At 36.6% G+C, this 16,558-nt stretch overlaps 1 protein-coding gene across 1 annotated transcript in view; it reads right to left on the bottom strand.

Annotated features, from left to right (window-relative positions):
- Window positions 1-243: 243 nt before the first annotated feature.
- KIAA0586 overlaps window positions 244-16,558 on the bottom strand; it is a 106,282-nt gene continuing 89,967 nt past the window's right edge. The window contains exons 30-31 of the mRNA XM_082648073.1: window positions 8,327-8,392; window positions 244-579 (exon numbers count right to left, since the gene is read on the bottom strand). Coding sequence (XP_082504199.1) covers window positions 428-579; window positions 8,327-8,392 — 218 coding nt within the window. The 3' untranslated portion in view covers window positions 244-427. The remainder of the gene's footprint in view (window positions 580-8,326; window positions 8,393-16,558) is intronic.

The raw sequence follows: 16,558 nt of genomic DNA on the forward strand, positions 1-16,558 counted from the left end.
GAAATAAGTGAGACAAGACAAATACTGTATGACACCAATTATATGTGTAATCTAAAAAATAATACAAATGAATGTATATATAAAAGAGAAACAGAATAACCTTGAGCAACTTAATTTCATAACTAAGTACAGATAATTATATCTGTAGCATAAATTTTTAGATGTCAAAAGTTATGCCCTTTCCACTATTCTACGCTGCCTCAGGATTCTAAGAAATAACACAGACTCATGATGATATCCATTTAAATTACTTTATTTTAAAATGTCACCTAAATACCCAAATTACACTTTTCATTTTAATAAAAAATTAAAAATTGTTTTTCTGAATATGTTGAAGGACCAAAAGGGTCTGAGAGATAGTTTTATGCCAGAGAAAAATGACCTCAAAACCAGCAGCACAAATACTGTACTGGCTCTCACTTTACGTTCAGAAGGTATCTGTTCCCGAGGACTCTGTGTCCCCCTGGACAGTGCTGATGCTCAGAAACTGAGAGCGGTCCTCCAGGTTCACTGAGGCTGGTGTCACGGACATCTTGGCAGGTGATGTCTGCGAAGTGAAGAGTGGAACTGCTTTACCACCTGTAAAAAGGAGAAACTCCTTCAGCTAAACAAGTGTACCTGAGTATTTACGTGCCTTAAATTTTCCTAAATAATACTGGAGATCAAAAAAGGATTGCATTTGCGATAATTTCTTTTCTCAAGGTGCTCAGAACTTGTCACAGAGGTAAAATACACCCTCCTTTCCACTTCCACCCCTGAACAATTAAGAAACAACATTTTAGAAGTATATGTTATGATCTGAATGTTTATGTCTCCCCAAAATTCATATGTTGAAATCCTAATGCCTAGTGTGGTGGTATTAAGAAGTGTGGCCTTTGGGAGGTGCTTAGGTCATGAGGATGGAGCCCTCATGAATGAGAGTAGTGCCTTTATGAAAGAAGCCCCAGAGAGTTTGCTAGCCCCTTCGACCATGCTAGTCCTTCGACCATGTGAGGACACAGGAATCAGGAAGAGGTACCTTGATTCTGGATGCCCAGCCTCCAGACTGTGAGAAATAAATTTCTGTTGTTTAAAAGCCACTCAGTCTATAGCATTTTATTATAGTAGCCTGAATAGACTAAGATGGTATACAAGTGCCCAAAGCTGTGGTACAGATGATAAATGCTAGGTAAGACCAAGTCAGGGAGGCAGTTTGAAATGAAGAATTCATTAATATGTTTAAAAAAACCCAGAGTTGACTACATATATATATCTATCTGCATATACCCTAATTCACTCCTCTAAGTTTAAAAAGCACATTGCCTAAGAGCATAAAGAATGCCAACTTGGTACTATTTAAGACCACAAAAATCCTCATTTCAAATTTCATGTACTTACCATATATACATAATAATAAGCATCTTAAAAGTAAATTATCCTAAATCATCTTCAAGACATCTCTGAGTCAAGAGTCATAGTAATTTTTCTAAAACTCCTCTATACTTTTAAAATAGTTGCCACAGTAATAAAGTGAAATTTTCCATCAAGTTTTTATAGGGACCACAGTAAAAGTAGTCAGTTTTGGAGATTCAATGATGACTCAATCACAGCTGTTCAAGATGATCAAAATACTTGTAAAAGAAAAATTCCTTTCATATTAGGAAGTCTAACAAAGACTATTTTAATATACCGTTCCTTTTTGTTACTTGTATCAATTTATTTTTAATAAAAGAGGAAAGGGAAATAAGATTTCGTATAATTATAGCAGTACTACAAACTGTAATGCAACAGCATAATCCTTTAAGAAGAAAGCAATTATTATATCAATTTAAATAGAACAAATATTTTAAATAGGAAAAGACTTGTTGAAATTTAGCTCTGTCAGGATATGATAAAAACTAAAATTAAGAAACATTGTTTATAAACTTATGGTTCATTCAGTACTTGTAGTCTCTGTGTCTGGAATGATACCAAACACATTTTAAATGCTGAAAAAATATATATTAAATAAACATTCAAGGGACTTCCCTGGTGGGGCAGCGGTTAAGAATCTGCCTGCCAATTCAGGGGACGCGGGTTTGAGCCCTGGTCCGGGAAGATCCCACGTGTCGTGGAGCAACTAAGCCCATGCGCCACAACTACTGAACCTGTGCTCTAGAGCCCGCAAGCCACAACTGCTGAAGCCCGCGCACCTAGAGCCCGTGCTCTGCAACAAGAGAAGCCACCGCACTGAGAAGCCAGCACACCACAACAAAGAGTAGCCCCCGCTTGCTGCAACTAGAGAAAGTCTGAGCGCAGCAACAAAGACCCAACGCAGCCAAAAATAAAAATAAATTTAAAAAAGAAATAAATTTAAAAAAAAGAAACAATAAGAACTTCTTTTAAAAAATCTTCATAGGGGCTTCCCTGGTGGCGCAGTGGTTGAGAGTCCGCCTGCCGATGCAGGGGACACGGGTTCGTGCCCCGGTCTGGGAAGATCCCACGTGCCACGGAGGGGCTGGGCCCGTGAGCCATGGCCTCTGAGCCTGCGCGTCCGGAGCCTGTGCTCCGCAACGGGAGAGGCCATAACAGTGAGAGGCCCACGTACCGCAAAAAAAAAAAACCTTCATAGGACATAAGCATTGTTTAAATATTCTGACATTTTACAAAGCCATGATGCAGAATATACAAAATAAACAAGAGAAGTATCCAAGATCAGAGCTTACCTCGTCAATAAAGTAAAAACCAATACAGGCTATAACTAAGGCTTGAGAGCAAAATTAATTTTCAACCTGTACAATTAAATGTTATCTTCCCCCGATTAAGAAAAATTCCATTCCTTGCATTACTTACATATCTGTCAAAAACTACACTGATGCCAGATATTCTTCTTTTCTTCGTTATCCAGTTTCACAAAACTGCTTTACATGTGCCTTTATTTTCTACTCTGCACATTAAATTACTGATTAAATTGTTCAGTGATGTAACAAGAGCTATAACTATTTTTTATTTTGGACCTTGAAGAAGTTTCCAAGTCTCAAGGAACATATTAAATTCAATTATTGTAAAGTTATGCTATTTCTTTTTTTTTTTAATTTTTTTATTTTTATTTTTTTTAACATCTTTATTGGAGCATAATTGCTTTACAATGGTATGTTAGTTTCAGCTTCACAACAAAATGAATCAGTTATATATATACATATGTTCCCATATCTCTTCCCGCTTGCGTCACCCTCCCTCCCACCCTCCCTATCCCACCCCTCCAGGCGGTCACACAGCACCGAGCTGATCTCCCTGTGCTATGCGGCTGCTTCCCACTAGCTATCTACCTTACGTTTGGTAGTGTATACATGTCCATGCCTCTTTATTGCTTTGTCACCGTTTACCCTTCCCCCTCCCCATAGCCTCAAGTCCATTCTCTAGTAAGTCTGTGTCTTTATTCCTGTTTCACCCCTAGGTTTTTCATGACATTTTTTTTTTCTTAAATTCCATATATATGTGTTAGCATATGGTATTTGTCTCTCTCTTTCTGACTTACTTCACTCTGTATGACAGACTCTAGGTCTATCCACCTCATTACAAATAGCTCAATTTCGTCTCTTTTTATGGCTGAGTAAATTGATACAGCCACTGTGGAGAACAGTATGGAGGTTCCTTAAAAAGCTACAAATAGAACTACCATATGACCCAGCAATCCCACTACTGGGCATATACCCTGAGAAAACCATAATTCAAAAAGAGTCATGTACCAAAATGTTCATTGCAGCTCTATTTACAATAGCCCAGAGATGGAAACAACCTAAGTGTCCATCATCGGATGAAAAGTTATGCTATTTCTTATAGTTACTGCCTTAGATTTATACAGCAATTAAAATTTTGCAAAGATCTTTTGCCCATCATATTATCTCATCCTAACAGTAATTCTGGGAGGCAGACAAGGTAAAGGTAACTGAGGCACAGAGATGTCAGAGAGGGCTTTTCCGAAAGCATATGCTCACTAACTAAACATCTATACAAGCCTACTGTATGTGTGGAGCTAAGATGGTGTAGAGAAGATGATACACAGGTGAAAAAGAAATAGTCCTCATCTTCAAGAAGCTTAAAACCTAGTAGTGGAGATAAACATGTAGAGGAATACTTGGTTTAAATTAGGTGGAAGGAGCAGGTGAGATAGGACTTAAAAGATGTGGAAGGCAATGAAGAAAAAGAGGACAGCAAAATAAATGATGACAGAAATAAGAGAAGGACAAAGAAAGGTGAATAAAGAGAAAATAGAGGAACACAAAAGGAAAGTGTTAGATAAGTAGGAAGAGACCCAAGAATGAAGAGTCACACAAGGTAAGAGTCACACAAGGTTTTCAAAAGAGTCTAGTATAATTCACCTAATTCGTAATTGGTAGAGCTGAGACTACAACTCATTGCTTTTTGCCTGATACCAAATACCTTAATTATCCACATAAAAAATTAGTACTTTTAAAGGTTGTTGAGGGAAATTCCATTTTAGTAGTGGTATGTAATGGTAGGGGCAGCTAAGGAGAGGAGCAGTGATGAAGTTTCAAGCACAAGTCCCTTTATGATCAGTCAAGTCTGGGGTCCAAATGAGATCTATTGTTCAGTCACCTGGGAATGGTCCCATCAAGACTGTCAGTGTGAGGTTTTCATGTGGGAAGGAGTAAAAGAGGAAGGGGGAGGAACAGAGCATGGATTCCATAATAGGGCAGGACTAGGCTCATCCATTTGTTAACTCAATAAATATCAACTGAACACCTATGTGCCAGGCACTGTTCTAGACTCTGGAGATTTCGGCAGTGAAGAAAACAAAGGCTCTAATCTCATTGACATCATATCCCAGCTGGATGTGAAGGGCAAATGACAAACAAGTAAGGAAACAAACATATATTATGTCAGGCAGTGATGAGTGCTATAATGAAAAATAGGTAAGGGGTATGAGGGAGAATGAGTGATAAGGGACTTTTGGAAAGTTACATAACTTCTCTAAACCCTCATTTCCTCATCTACAAAATAAAGGTAAGAGTACCTACCTCAGAGGGTTTTATGCGGATTAAATGGGATAATGCATATAAAGTGTTTTGAATAGTGCTGGCAAATCAAAAGCACTTAAAACAGATTAGCACTTACTTTTATGGAACTGGAAAGAAATTATCCTAAGAGGCAATGACCCTCAGAGTGGGCTGCAAAAGGCAGTCGACTTAGGAGAGAGGGATAAGAATGTGTCACTGAAATACACTAAGAAAAAAACCCCACAGCTTTAGAAGGCCTCCAAATAATTAGGCTACGTTTAACTCTAGTAACTGAGTTTTTTTTGGTTGTTTTTTTTTGCGGTACGCGGGCCCCTCACTGTTGTGGCCTCTCCTGTTGCGGAGCACAGGCTCCGGACGCGCAGGCTCAGCGGCCATGGCTCACAGGCCCAGCCGCTCCGCGGCATGTGGGATCTTCCCAGACCGGGGCACGAACCCGTGTCCCCTGCATCAGCAGGCAGACTCTCAACCACTGCGCCACCAGGGAAGCCCTAGTAACTGAGTTTTAATCAATGAGTTATATCAATAAAATACATCACCTTATCTAAAGGTGTTTGTTAATGTACATTTTGGAAAGGTTTTTTGAAGCGCTCATTTACACAAGCTAAACAGTCACAGTTTTAGAGCTTTAAAAGAGAACTTTTTAGACTGGAAACGTTTTTCAAAAGCATCACTGTTAACAGGCAAAAAGAGTCACATTCATATGCAGTTATGGTCCTCACAGAGTTTAATTTGTTTTTAAAGAAAAGACATAATATCTTAATAAATCATCATTAAAGCAAACATAAATTTTCTACCTATATTAAATGTAGTTTGATGCTTTCAAAGTTTGACTTTTTAACTTTCCACAGTCATGTCATTACTCTATGATGTAATTGTTTCAACAGCTGTTTTCAGATTTGTTTTTAAAAAAGGGAGATTATTCCTTGATTCTGTGGGTAGGCAGTACGTCATTTAACCTGGCATGCATTTAAGCAGGAGATGTCACTGAGCGAGACCATGTATTTGAAGCATCCTAAGTCGTATTTGTAAAACTCTTTAGGCATTTGAAATTCAATTTTTTTGCTTTAAAAATATTTAAAATTCATAAAGAAATTTTGTTTTCTATTCTTTGATTGTAAGACTAAGGAACAGAAAATCTAAAACTAATTTATTCTAAGTAATAAAGTAATAATACAAGATTTTTTATGTCCATTTAAGAATTTGCCTGTATATCACATGTGTATTTTTAAAAATACATATACAAAACTTTCTAAAAGCTTTTTAGGTTTAGATAATCCATTTCATCAGCAGGTTTTAGATTCTGACTCTAATCTTCAAACAGTTGGTAACCCATTATTATGTCTCTGTTATTTGCAAACTGAGAGGAATCCAAACAGGGTATTCTCTCCTAAAACAACAGGAGACAAGCAGAGAAAAGAAGTAAAAAATTCCTCAGTAACTTCACAGAAGAATGCAGCACTGCACACTCCCTACTCAGATTCAGTAACTGCACATGGCATAAGCCACATAAACTTATGGGATTCTTCTATGAGTTGACGAATAGATAGTATAGTGACTTTAAATTGCCTGGATTTGGGTATTTCTACATGCAGATCAAGATGAGTTTCTTATACACTGCACATTTAAAAATAAAATTAAAAAGGAAACAAAGGTAATAATCTTTAATCAAGTACCCGAAGGATCTGAATCCAGAGTCCATGGATGGGTGACCCAGGATCTATTTGTGAATACCCTGAAACCATATGCAAATTATTTTCATATAAGTACAGTTTGGAAAGGAGACAGGTAGTCATAGCTATCAATGTCTCTAAGGGGTCTGCGGACCCTAAATACTCAAGAACATGTGCAGATGAATTACACTCTCAGTTGTTTTCCCAGCCGTAGTGGTGAAATACAGGGGTTCCTCTCCTGTTAACTGCGGATGCCTTATTCTCTGAAGGCAATGTTACTGCAGCACATAGGAGACTGCACTGTAATTATTTATGTGTCTGTCACTTCCACTGGACAATATATTCCTTAAGAGCATGGACTGCAACTTACACTCATTGTCTTCCGAGTGACTAGTACAGTAGGTACACACTAAGTATCTGTGACCTTACCTCTTGTATTACTGTTATTTGCTTGTGGGTCTGTTGCTCCTGTTAAATGTGCCCCATGAGGACAACAACTTTGTCTTGTTTACGTCTGCATTCTACAAAGTTGTAGCATAATGCTAGGTACACACTGGGCCTTAAAATGATTGCTGAACCAAACTGATTTGTTTCTACCTAGAGAGTCTGTGGTTCCTTATGGCTACCAGCTTGCTTAGACTCATCCAGTCTTTAAAATCAACCCTGAGTTCCAGCAAAACAGTTGCTTCCCAGATGTCTATGAAAATGTTACAGTATTTCAGCTGTGTTTTACTGAGTTCTTGAAGCATTTTTTCCTGTCCACCGTGGGTTCATCTACTCTTGCTTAAATTCCTTGTTTAAGCAGCTGCTAAACTATCCTGCTGTATTCAATTCTCCTCACATACTTAACCCAGTCCTACAGATTTTGCAACATCATAGCTTCAGCGCTTGAGAACAAATACTACAAGCCTTGATGAAGAAGATGCCTGGTCATTTGATGTTAAGTATATAGTATGTAAAATGAGATTTGCCTCCGCTTTACAGAATTAGTCAGTATTAAACATTTCTTTCCTTACTTTCATGTTTAAAAGAGTGATTTAAAATGTTACTATAATCTCATCCCAAAATGTGTTTTAGAAATAAACACCCTATTACATTTTTTAAGTTTACTATTGCTTCTGTTTTTTAAGTGAGTTGACAAATGCTTATTTTAAAATTTATAATTTAAGATAAAAATACAGCAGTTCCTATAGGAAGAATAAATGTATTGGCACCTGTAAAAACAAGTCCAAATCTTTTTTTCTCCAAAAAGCAATAGTTAACGTGAAAGATTTGTTTCTTCTTATGCCAGGTTCCAGCTGCTTCACTTTGTTTAAAACTGACTTCAAAGTTTAAACAGTGTCCTGTCCCAACAAATAACCTCCCCCAGATGGAATTATCTCGAGTACTAGCCTCAGTGCTCTGAATACCACACCTGCAGCCTTTTAATTCAACATTTTATAAACTTTCCAAAAGGAAATGATAGATTTTTTTTTGTCTCCTAACTTTTGGAGAGTTGAGTTTAGTGCATGAAGGGAGTTCTATACCTGGAGTAAGTTTATAGATATTTTAAAAGAATAAAAAATTGGAATTATTTTCTCTACTGTGTTGATTATTATGAGAGAAAGAAAGAAGGAAATGAAAAAAATCTGAAACTTTTAAAGTAAAAAATCTTACCTGTAAATACGGATGCTAGGTACAGATTGGGCTCAATTTGTGTCTGATCCATATCACCTGGTGAAGCTACAGTTAAAAAATTTTTTTCATAAGAAAATCAGTTAAGCATAGAAATAATCATGATTCATTCCTGCTATTAAAAAAAAAAAACAAAACCCACAAACCAAATGCACTCCCACAGTTACTTTCATAAAACCAGGCAAACAGAAGCCTGACCTTGTGGCCTTAATATAAAGAAGGAAGTTACACAGCTGAATTTTAATGACCGCCAATAGAATAATACTTTAACCTAATAGATTATTATCTTTATGCATCGAAGATTAGGGAAAGGGGGAAACCAAGGATCATGAAAGAATTTGCATAATTATTTGTATTTAAAAAGAGAAACTCATGGGCCATTTCTTCCAAGGCTAAAAGTTTTCACAGATTCTCTTACTTAAGGATTTAATCATTATAAAAAAAGGTTTAGAATTTCCCTTCTCCCTAGGCCAGCCTGGGGCATATTGCCCAACACAATCCATGTGAAAAAAACAGTAAAGTTGTCAGGGAGCACAGAAGAACACTACCCTGTTAAACCAAAGCCAAATTTTAATATTGAAATGAAATAGGCTGGGGAAAAACTCTTTTTATAGCTAGAGAATTATAAAGCCGAGAAAAGTTAAATAACTGAAGAGAGAAACCTGTGGTACATATAGTTCTCAGGCCAAAAAGATACACTGGGTGCCTAAGGCATATGCCCCAGTTGATGGCATGCTGTTAACCTCTGTTCTGAAATATAGTCAGTTACTGTTAATAACCACTGTTATTCAGAATGATTCAGAAAAAATTTACAGTATGGTATAATCAGTATTTTCTGATTTTCTCTAAGATAAAAATCAGTAATCTCTCAAGCTTCCTTTATTTCACGAAAATTTCAGGTGGATTTGAAAGAAGATAATTAAATGAAAGTGATTTTAAGCATTACATAGTTCACTAAGCCAAGCAATATATTCCCACTGGTGACAAACATTCATGTTAAACTATTGTAGTTACGCTGTAGGAAACACATATTTAAATGTTAAAAAATTAAATGCATAACAGTTTGTACCTCTTAATCCCTTACACCTATGTTGCCCCTCCCCTCTCCCCAATGGTAACCACCAGTTTGTTCTCTGTATCTGTGAGTCTGTTTCTTTTTCGTTATATTCACAAGTTTGTTGTATTTTTTAGATTCCACATATAAGTCATATCATACAGTATTTGTCTTTCTCTGTCTGACTTATTTCACTTAGCATAATACCCTCCAAGTCCGTCCATGTGGTTGCAAATGGCAAAATTTCATTCTTTTTTATGGCTGAGTAGTATTCCACTCTGTGTGTGTGTGTGTGTGTGTGTGTGTGTGTGTGTGTGTGTGTGTGTGTGTGTGTACACACCACATCTTTTTTATCCATTCATCTGCTGAGGTACAAACTATTATGTATAAAATAAGCTACAATGGTATATTTTACAACACAAGGAATATAGCCAATATTTTATAACTATAAATACAGTATTACCTTTAAAAATTGTAAATCACTATATTGTACACCTGTAACATAATATTGTACGTCAACTATACTTCAATAAAAAACTTAAAGGCAATATAGATCAATGAAGAAAAATTAAAGCTTAAAAAGTATAGTTTTAGAAGAAAATATAATTTTATAAGGGTAAATTTGTAGGCGAATACAAATTACTTATACACTGATAATCTGAAAATTGACCCAAATTGAGCATCTGATTTTGATAGTTTCTAAAAAAAAATCTTTAAATACATTTTTTAAATCTTTAAAAGCATTAAAAGTGCTTATTATCATGTTACTATTAGACACTATCTACATTCACTTCCCCCTCTGCCTTTAAGTTTCTGAGCGTTAGCAGTGAGAGAAGTCACTGCTAGGCACCTTTCAGATTCCATATAGCACCTACAGTACAAACATGGAAGCAGAGGTATCAGTACCACCGCAGAGGCCCCCTCCACTGAAGAACCATTTGTTTGTAGCAAGTAAATTAAATGGCAGTCTTCTCTGAGGTGGTTGCCTGGAAGCCCAGAATTCAAACTAATCTATTGTATTATAGTAAGAAATAAGCAACAGCATCCCTTTCAGACTAAACAAAACTGGGTGGAAACTAAGAAAAAGAAAAAGAAAACCTACCTTAGGTCTAGCTAGGGTTCAATTAAAAAATTTTTTTAAAATAACTTTTATGTGTCCATCCTTATTATACTAGGTGCTGTGAAGGCCACAAAGAGTAAGACATTTTTGTCTCAATCCTCCTTAACTGGAGGACTTCCCTGGTGGCACAGTGGTTAAGAATCCACCTGCCAATGCAGGGGACACGAGTTCAATCCCGGGTCCGGGAAGATCCCACATGCCATGGAGCAACTAAGCCCGTGCACCACAACTACTGAGCCTGCGCTCTAGAGCCTTCAAGCCACAACTACTAAGCCCGTGCACAGCAACTACTGAAGTTCACATGCTCTAGGGCCCGTGTGCCGCAACTACTGAGCCTGAGTGCTGCAACTACTGAATCCCGTGCACCTAGAGCCTGTGCTCTGCAACAAGAGAAGCCACCGCAATGAGAAGCCTGCACACCACAACAAAGAGTAGCTCCCGCTCACCACAACTAGAGAAAGTGTGCGTGCGGCAACGAAGACCCAACGCAGCCAAAAAATAAATAAATAAATAAAAAGTTAATAAAGAAGGTGCTAAATAGTGTACCCAGATACTTTGGAAAAAAGAGCTGTGATACCTTTTTCAAACCAGTGATTTTCAACAGAGGGTTGGGGTAGGAGAAGTGAAAGTCTGAATCACTTCTGGGGCTTTCTCAAACCAACAAGAGCTCCCTTCTATTCTGACAGGCTCACACTCCAATGGGGATGTACCCCCAGAGGGAGTTGCTGCTACAATGGAACACTCTTCTAAATTCATAATAACTAAATGGGAATTTTATACACTCCATTTTTTTTCAATAAAAAATGGAGAATGTTTTCTCTAATATTCAGGTCCTTTGCTTAATAAAAACATTTTCTTGAAACTTTCAAAAGCAGCTTATTTTTGCTTTATTAAAAAATGAATTTTAACTAAAAAAAATAACAACTATTTCATTAGTCCAAACCAAGTAAATGTTAGTCATCTCTTTACAGCCAACAAAAAGCTAAATTATTAGTAAAATTGTCTAAATTAAAATAACATACAAAATCTGTTATTTTTTTTAAAGGAATGTCTCCAATAAGCCACTTCATAGGCTGAAGTAAAATTACTGCAATGCCAGATTTCCTTAAAGGACAAGAAAATAAATGGTTCCCTCCATTATCTTTCTTCATTTTCCCTAAGATGCCTACTTCAGTTCTTTGTATATAGTTGTTCAAGAAATATCCAGCTGACCAATGTTTCTGAAAACTTTATATGGAATGGATATAATACTCTATGATCTTTTATAGATCATTTTCTAGAAAAAAATTGCTTTTTTTCTGTTCATTCTATACTGTGGTATGCAAGATAAAAAAATTTTTTGGCAAGTAAATAACAACCAGACACTCTTATTAGAGAGACAGCTGTAAGCTCGAGGCTAAAAGCACAGACTTAGAAGCTAAGCTACCTGAATGCAAATCACAGTGCCAACCACTGTGAGACCTGGGAGAAATACCACACTCCGTGAAGTATCACCACTTTGTGCTTCTATTTCCTCTTCTAGCTCATAGGTTTCTTATGATCATTAACCGGAATGATATATATAAATAACTTAGAGCAGTGCCTACAGAGGCACTCAATAAATGGTAGTTGTATTATTATTTAACCTATGATTATTTTCTAACTTTTTCCAATTGACAAAAAATTGATCTCATTAAGGCAATCTTTTCAAAATATATTTTGACAGGGAGACTTTTGGTTTAAGATCACATATTACAGCAGTAGAACTATAAGGGATCTCAGAGATGATCTTATCCTTACTAATAAGGAAATCGTGATTCAGGAAGTTTCACTGACAAAGAAATCAATGTCACAAATTAGTAGTAGGAACTAAAAACCCATAGTAAACAGTTCTTTCCCCACCACCCAACATTTTCACACTCTTCTACCAAGATGTATCTTCAGATATTGAGACCTGTAAGAATAATCAGAAATTATCTGTTCTACTTTTTAAAAATTGTCAAGGAAGGAAATATATAGTATGTTGAAGAGCATAGCCTTTGATTTCAGAATTGGACTTGGTTTGATTCCTAGCTCTATCATTTATTAGCTGTGTAACCTTGGGCAAAATATGTAACCTCTCTGAGTCTCAGGTTCCTCAAATATGAAATGAGACGACTATTACCTACCTAATTGGACTGATTAAGGATCTTAGCAGAGTGCATCACATAAAGGAAGTAAACATAATAGCAGCTATTACATATTGTCATTGCTGTTATTATAACCATAAACAAAACTCTCCTGTACCAAAACTGGGGGAGAATCTTTATCTCTACAATGATTTCTCCTAATAGTCAAAAAAAAAAAAAGGCCAACATGTCAATATCAGAGTTGACTATTCTCATTTTTTCCTGTAGCTGCCTCATAACTGTCACTTGCTGGTGATAGGGTTTACTGGAAGTGTGAATACTGTGCTCTGCAGGTGAGGATTAAGGTAGCAAACACAACTTCCACCATGGCCAATGTGCTTTGAAAACTGCTTATCAAGTTTGTTGGTTCTTACACTTCCTCATCCCGCTGTTCAAAATTGAGCAAACATAATACTCACTGGTATTTAAGTGAAAGAATGAGAAGAGAAAATTTCTAAATATTTTATCTATAAATTTCTATTAACATTTCTGTGGAAATTCTGAGTGGATAATATTGACTAAAAATTGAGTCATAAATTACCTATGAATATAATTTAGCCTTTTACCTTTATCACAAAAGGCAAATGTGTTAACCTTTATTTAAATGTTTAAAAGTACCACAAAATAAAAACAAATGATCTTAGATTTGGAAATAGAATCCAAGGCTGGGAAAGCAGGGATACTGCTGAAAAAGCTTTAAATGAGGGCACACCAACGGTACCGGGATTGTACCACTTGTACACTATGCTTCTTCCAAACACTCACCGTATTTCAGTACTTTAACTTATTTTAAATGGTCATTCAAAATCTTGTAGCTAAATGGTGCCAATTTGAAAGTAACCATGTTGTATTTCAAAAAGTGGTATTTAAAAGGATAGGAATCTGGGCTTTATGTTCTACTCTTGTATTTAAAAAATTTTTATTTTTGGTTGAAAATTTATCTTCTGCTCTGTAATACTATCTTTAGTAAGAATCACTAGTATAGCAATACTTAAAGCTGTAAATCATTATATTATTGTTTTAAACAAATTCTTTATGTATTTAAGAAAACCATGTAGTACTACAGGACTGTTAACTGCAAAACAAGGATATAAAGATGAAGGCCTCCAAAACATGAATTTTTTTTAACCCAAAAACAAGAGTTTTTAAATGAGTGACATCCAGAATTTGAAACAAATCTAATAAGGAGAAATCTAAAATTAGTAACATTCAGAATAGCTGGTGCTTTTATACTAATTTGAGTTCACTGAAGGAACAAAAAAGGGAATATTATTAAAGTAGTTAAATATATATAGAAGAAGTTAACACTTTTGAAACAAATAAGTTACTCATTGGCTGCATATCTAATAGGTATACAACTCTTGTCAATAATAGGATTTTCAGAAATAGTATCTTGGCAGCATAAAAGCTTATATTCAAATGCCAGGAAACTGATTAGTAATTCAGAAAATAGATGACCCACCTAACCTGAATGCAAACATGATTTATTTGAATAATGTACACTCAATTATTAAGGCTCATTAAAAACCATTTAAGTGCTTGAATGTATTGCTGTGTAGTGTAATGACAAAGAGAGTTCCTGCCTTTCAGGAGCAGGAATATCTAGAGAGACATTCCAGCATTAAAATGTGGTTGAGAACGGAGAGACGATGTTTTAGTAGACAACTTTATCTACAGGGTGCTTCCTGTTGGTTGAACAGCCTATGACACAGCTACTAAAACAAATTCCCCTCAGATAATCCTTTATAAAAACATGCCATAATGGTTTGAAAACTAAAAGAATCTTAAAAATTACAATAGGTTTGCCTTGTGAAAGAAGCCATACATTCTGTACGATTTCATTTATTTAAAGTACAAAAACAAGAGAACTAATCTATGCTGCTAGAAGTGAGAATAGTGGTTATCCTTTCGGAGGTGGAAGCTGTGTCTGAAAGGGAAAGTGAGGGGCTTTGGGGGTGCTGGCAATATTGTTTCTTGAGCTACATATGGGCTTTACAAGTGTGCTCAGTTTTTGAAAATTCTTTCCGCTGTACACTTATGTGTACTTTTCTGTATGTATATTATACTTCCAGAAAAACTTGAGGTTGAAAAAAAAACCCAATAGGTTAGTTTCATCAATTAAAAGATGATTCCCTTAGGGGCTTCCCTGGTGGCGCAGTGGTTGGGAGTCCGCCTGCCGATGCAGGGGACACGGGCTCGTGCCCACGTGCTGTGGAGCGGCTAGGCCCGTGAGCCATGGCCGCTGAGCCTGTGCGTCCGGAGCCTGTGCTCGTCAGTGGGAGAGGCCACAACAGTGAGAGGCCCGTGTATCACACACACACACAAAAAAGATGATTCCCATATAGTTTTAAACTGCTTTTCCAATGAATGAAAATGCCAAATAACTAACAGTACTAGGTAGGCTTTTACATCAAGTTAACATCAGCAGCAGGCCACACTGCTGACTAAAGACAAATTCCTTCCTATTTCTTTTCTTAAAATCTTGAAAAACCTGTAAGCTGAAATTATTCAGAAGCAGAAGGTGAGTTTTTGCTTTTGTCGCTGTTGCTTTAGTTTGACTCTCACAAGTCTAGTTTGACTTACTACTTAGGATGCTTGATGTTCACAACAATCACCCACTCAATTTACTTGAAAGCACAAACCAATCTCAGTTTAACTAATCTTGAAGGCATTTCTAAAAGCATTTCTAAAATATTAATACATTCTGGGACTTCCCTGGTGGTGCAGTGGATAAGACTCTGCGCTCCCAATGCAGGGGGCCCGGGTTCAATCCCTGGTCAGGGAACTAGATCCCACATGTATGCCGCAGCTAAGAGTTCACATGCCACAACTAAGGAGCTGGCAAGCCACAACTAAGGAGCCTGCCTGCCGCAACTAAGACCCGGTGCAACCAAATAAATAAATATTTAAAAAAATATTAAAACATCCTGTAAAAGCCACTTAATTCCTTATTTTGGATACAAAAAAAATCCTTGTTGCTTCAGTTTATGTCTATAAAGCAATGATATCATAACTACATTTAAACTCAACTATAACTCTTACTCAATAGTAATTCATATAACTTTAATTATGTGAGGCCACAGATTGTTATAGAACGTCACTATTATCACATTCTTATAAATGATATTTGATAACTAACAAAGCTGAAGGCAAAGTAGGTCCCTAATATAGTTACTTAACAGTTTGAATCTAAGAGCTTCTATAATTTACACACAGAAAATCCATTTTCCGAGATGGAAATTCTAATATGAAAACCTCTCTCAAGTTCTGGCCTGTGACTATAGCTAAAAATACAGTGTATTATTTGTGTAGTCTTTACAGTGGATTTTGCCATATCTAGTCATTCCTAACTAAATTTGGAAACAAAAATTAAATGTGACATAGTGACCAGTTCACGTCCCTCAAGGCCAGACCTGGTAACTTTTGAAAAAGAATGAAAGAATGAAAAATGAGCTTTCAAATACAGGAAGCCACTAGAAAATAAGAACAACACTATTCCATATCCTAAAATTAGAGCTTTAAAGACTTTCTGTTGACTAGTAAGTTTCGCGGTGAGGGGGCAGGCAGGCAAGGGGGAATTTCTGCTCAGTGTACACACGACACCAAGGGGAATAAGGGCCAGTCCAAGTTCTATGTTACCATTACTCTGAGTAATAGTTCCAAGCTGTGAGGCACAGCTGTATGGGCCCTGCCAGCAAGGCCATCGCAGCATGCTTTGATAGCATGGGGCCCTGAAGTGTCAGGATATAGAGAAGGCAGCAGTTGTTGGCTGTGAAAACAGTCTGATACAAACCAGATGGGAACTTACTAGATGGGCAACACAAAGGAAAACAATTGGCTCATTCAACAAAGTCAGGCCCCTGCCCCAGAGAATTCACAGAAGACAATAACAG

The sequence above is a fragment of the Grampus griseus genome (genome assembly GCF_964374135.1).
Source record: "Grampus griseus genome assembly, chromosome: 2".
NCBI classification, from domain to species: domain Eukaryota; kingdom Metazoa; phylum Chordata; class Mammalia; order Artiodactyla; family Delphinidae; genus Grampus; species Grampus griseus.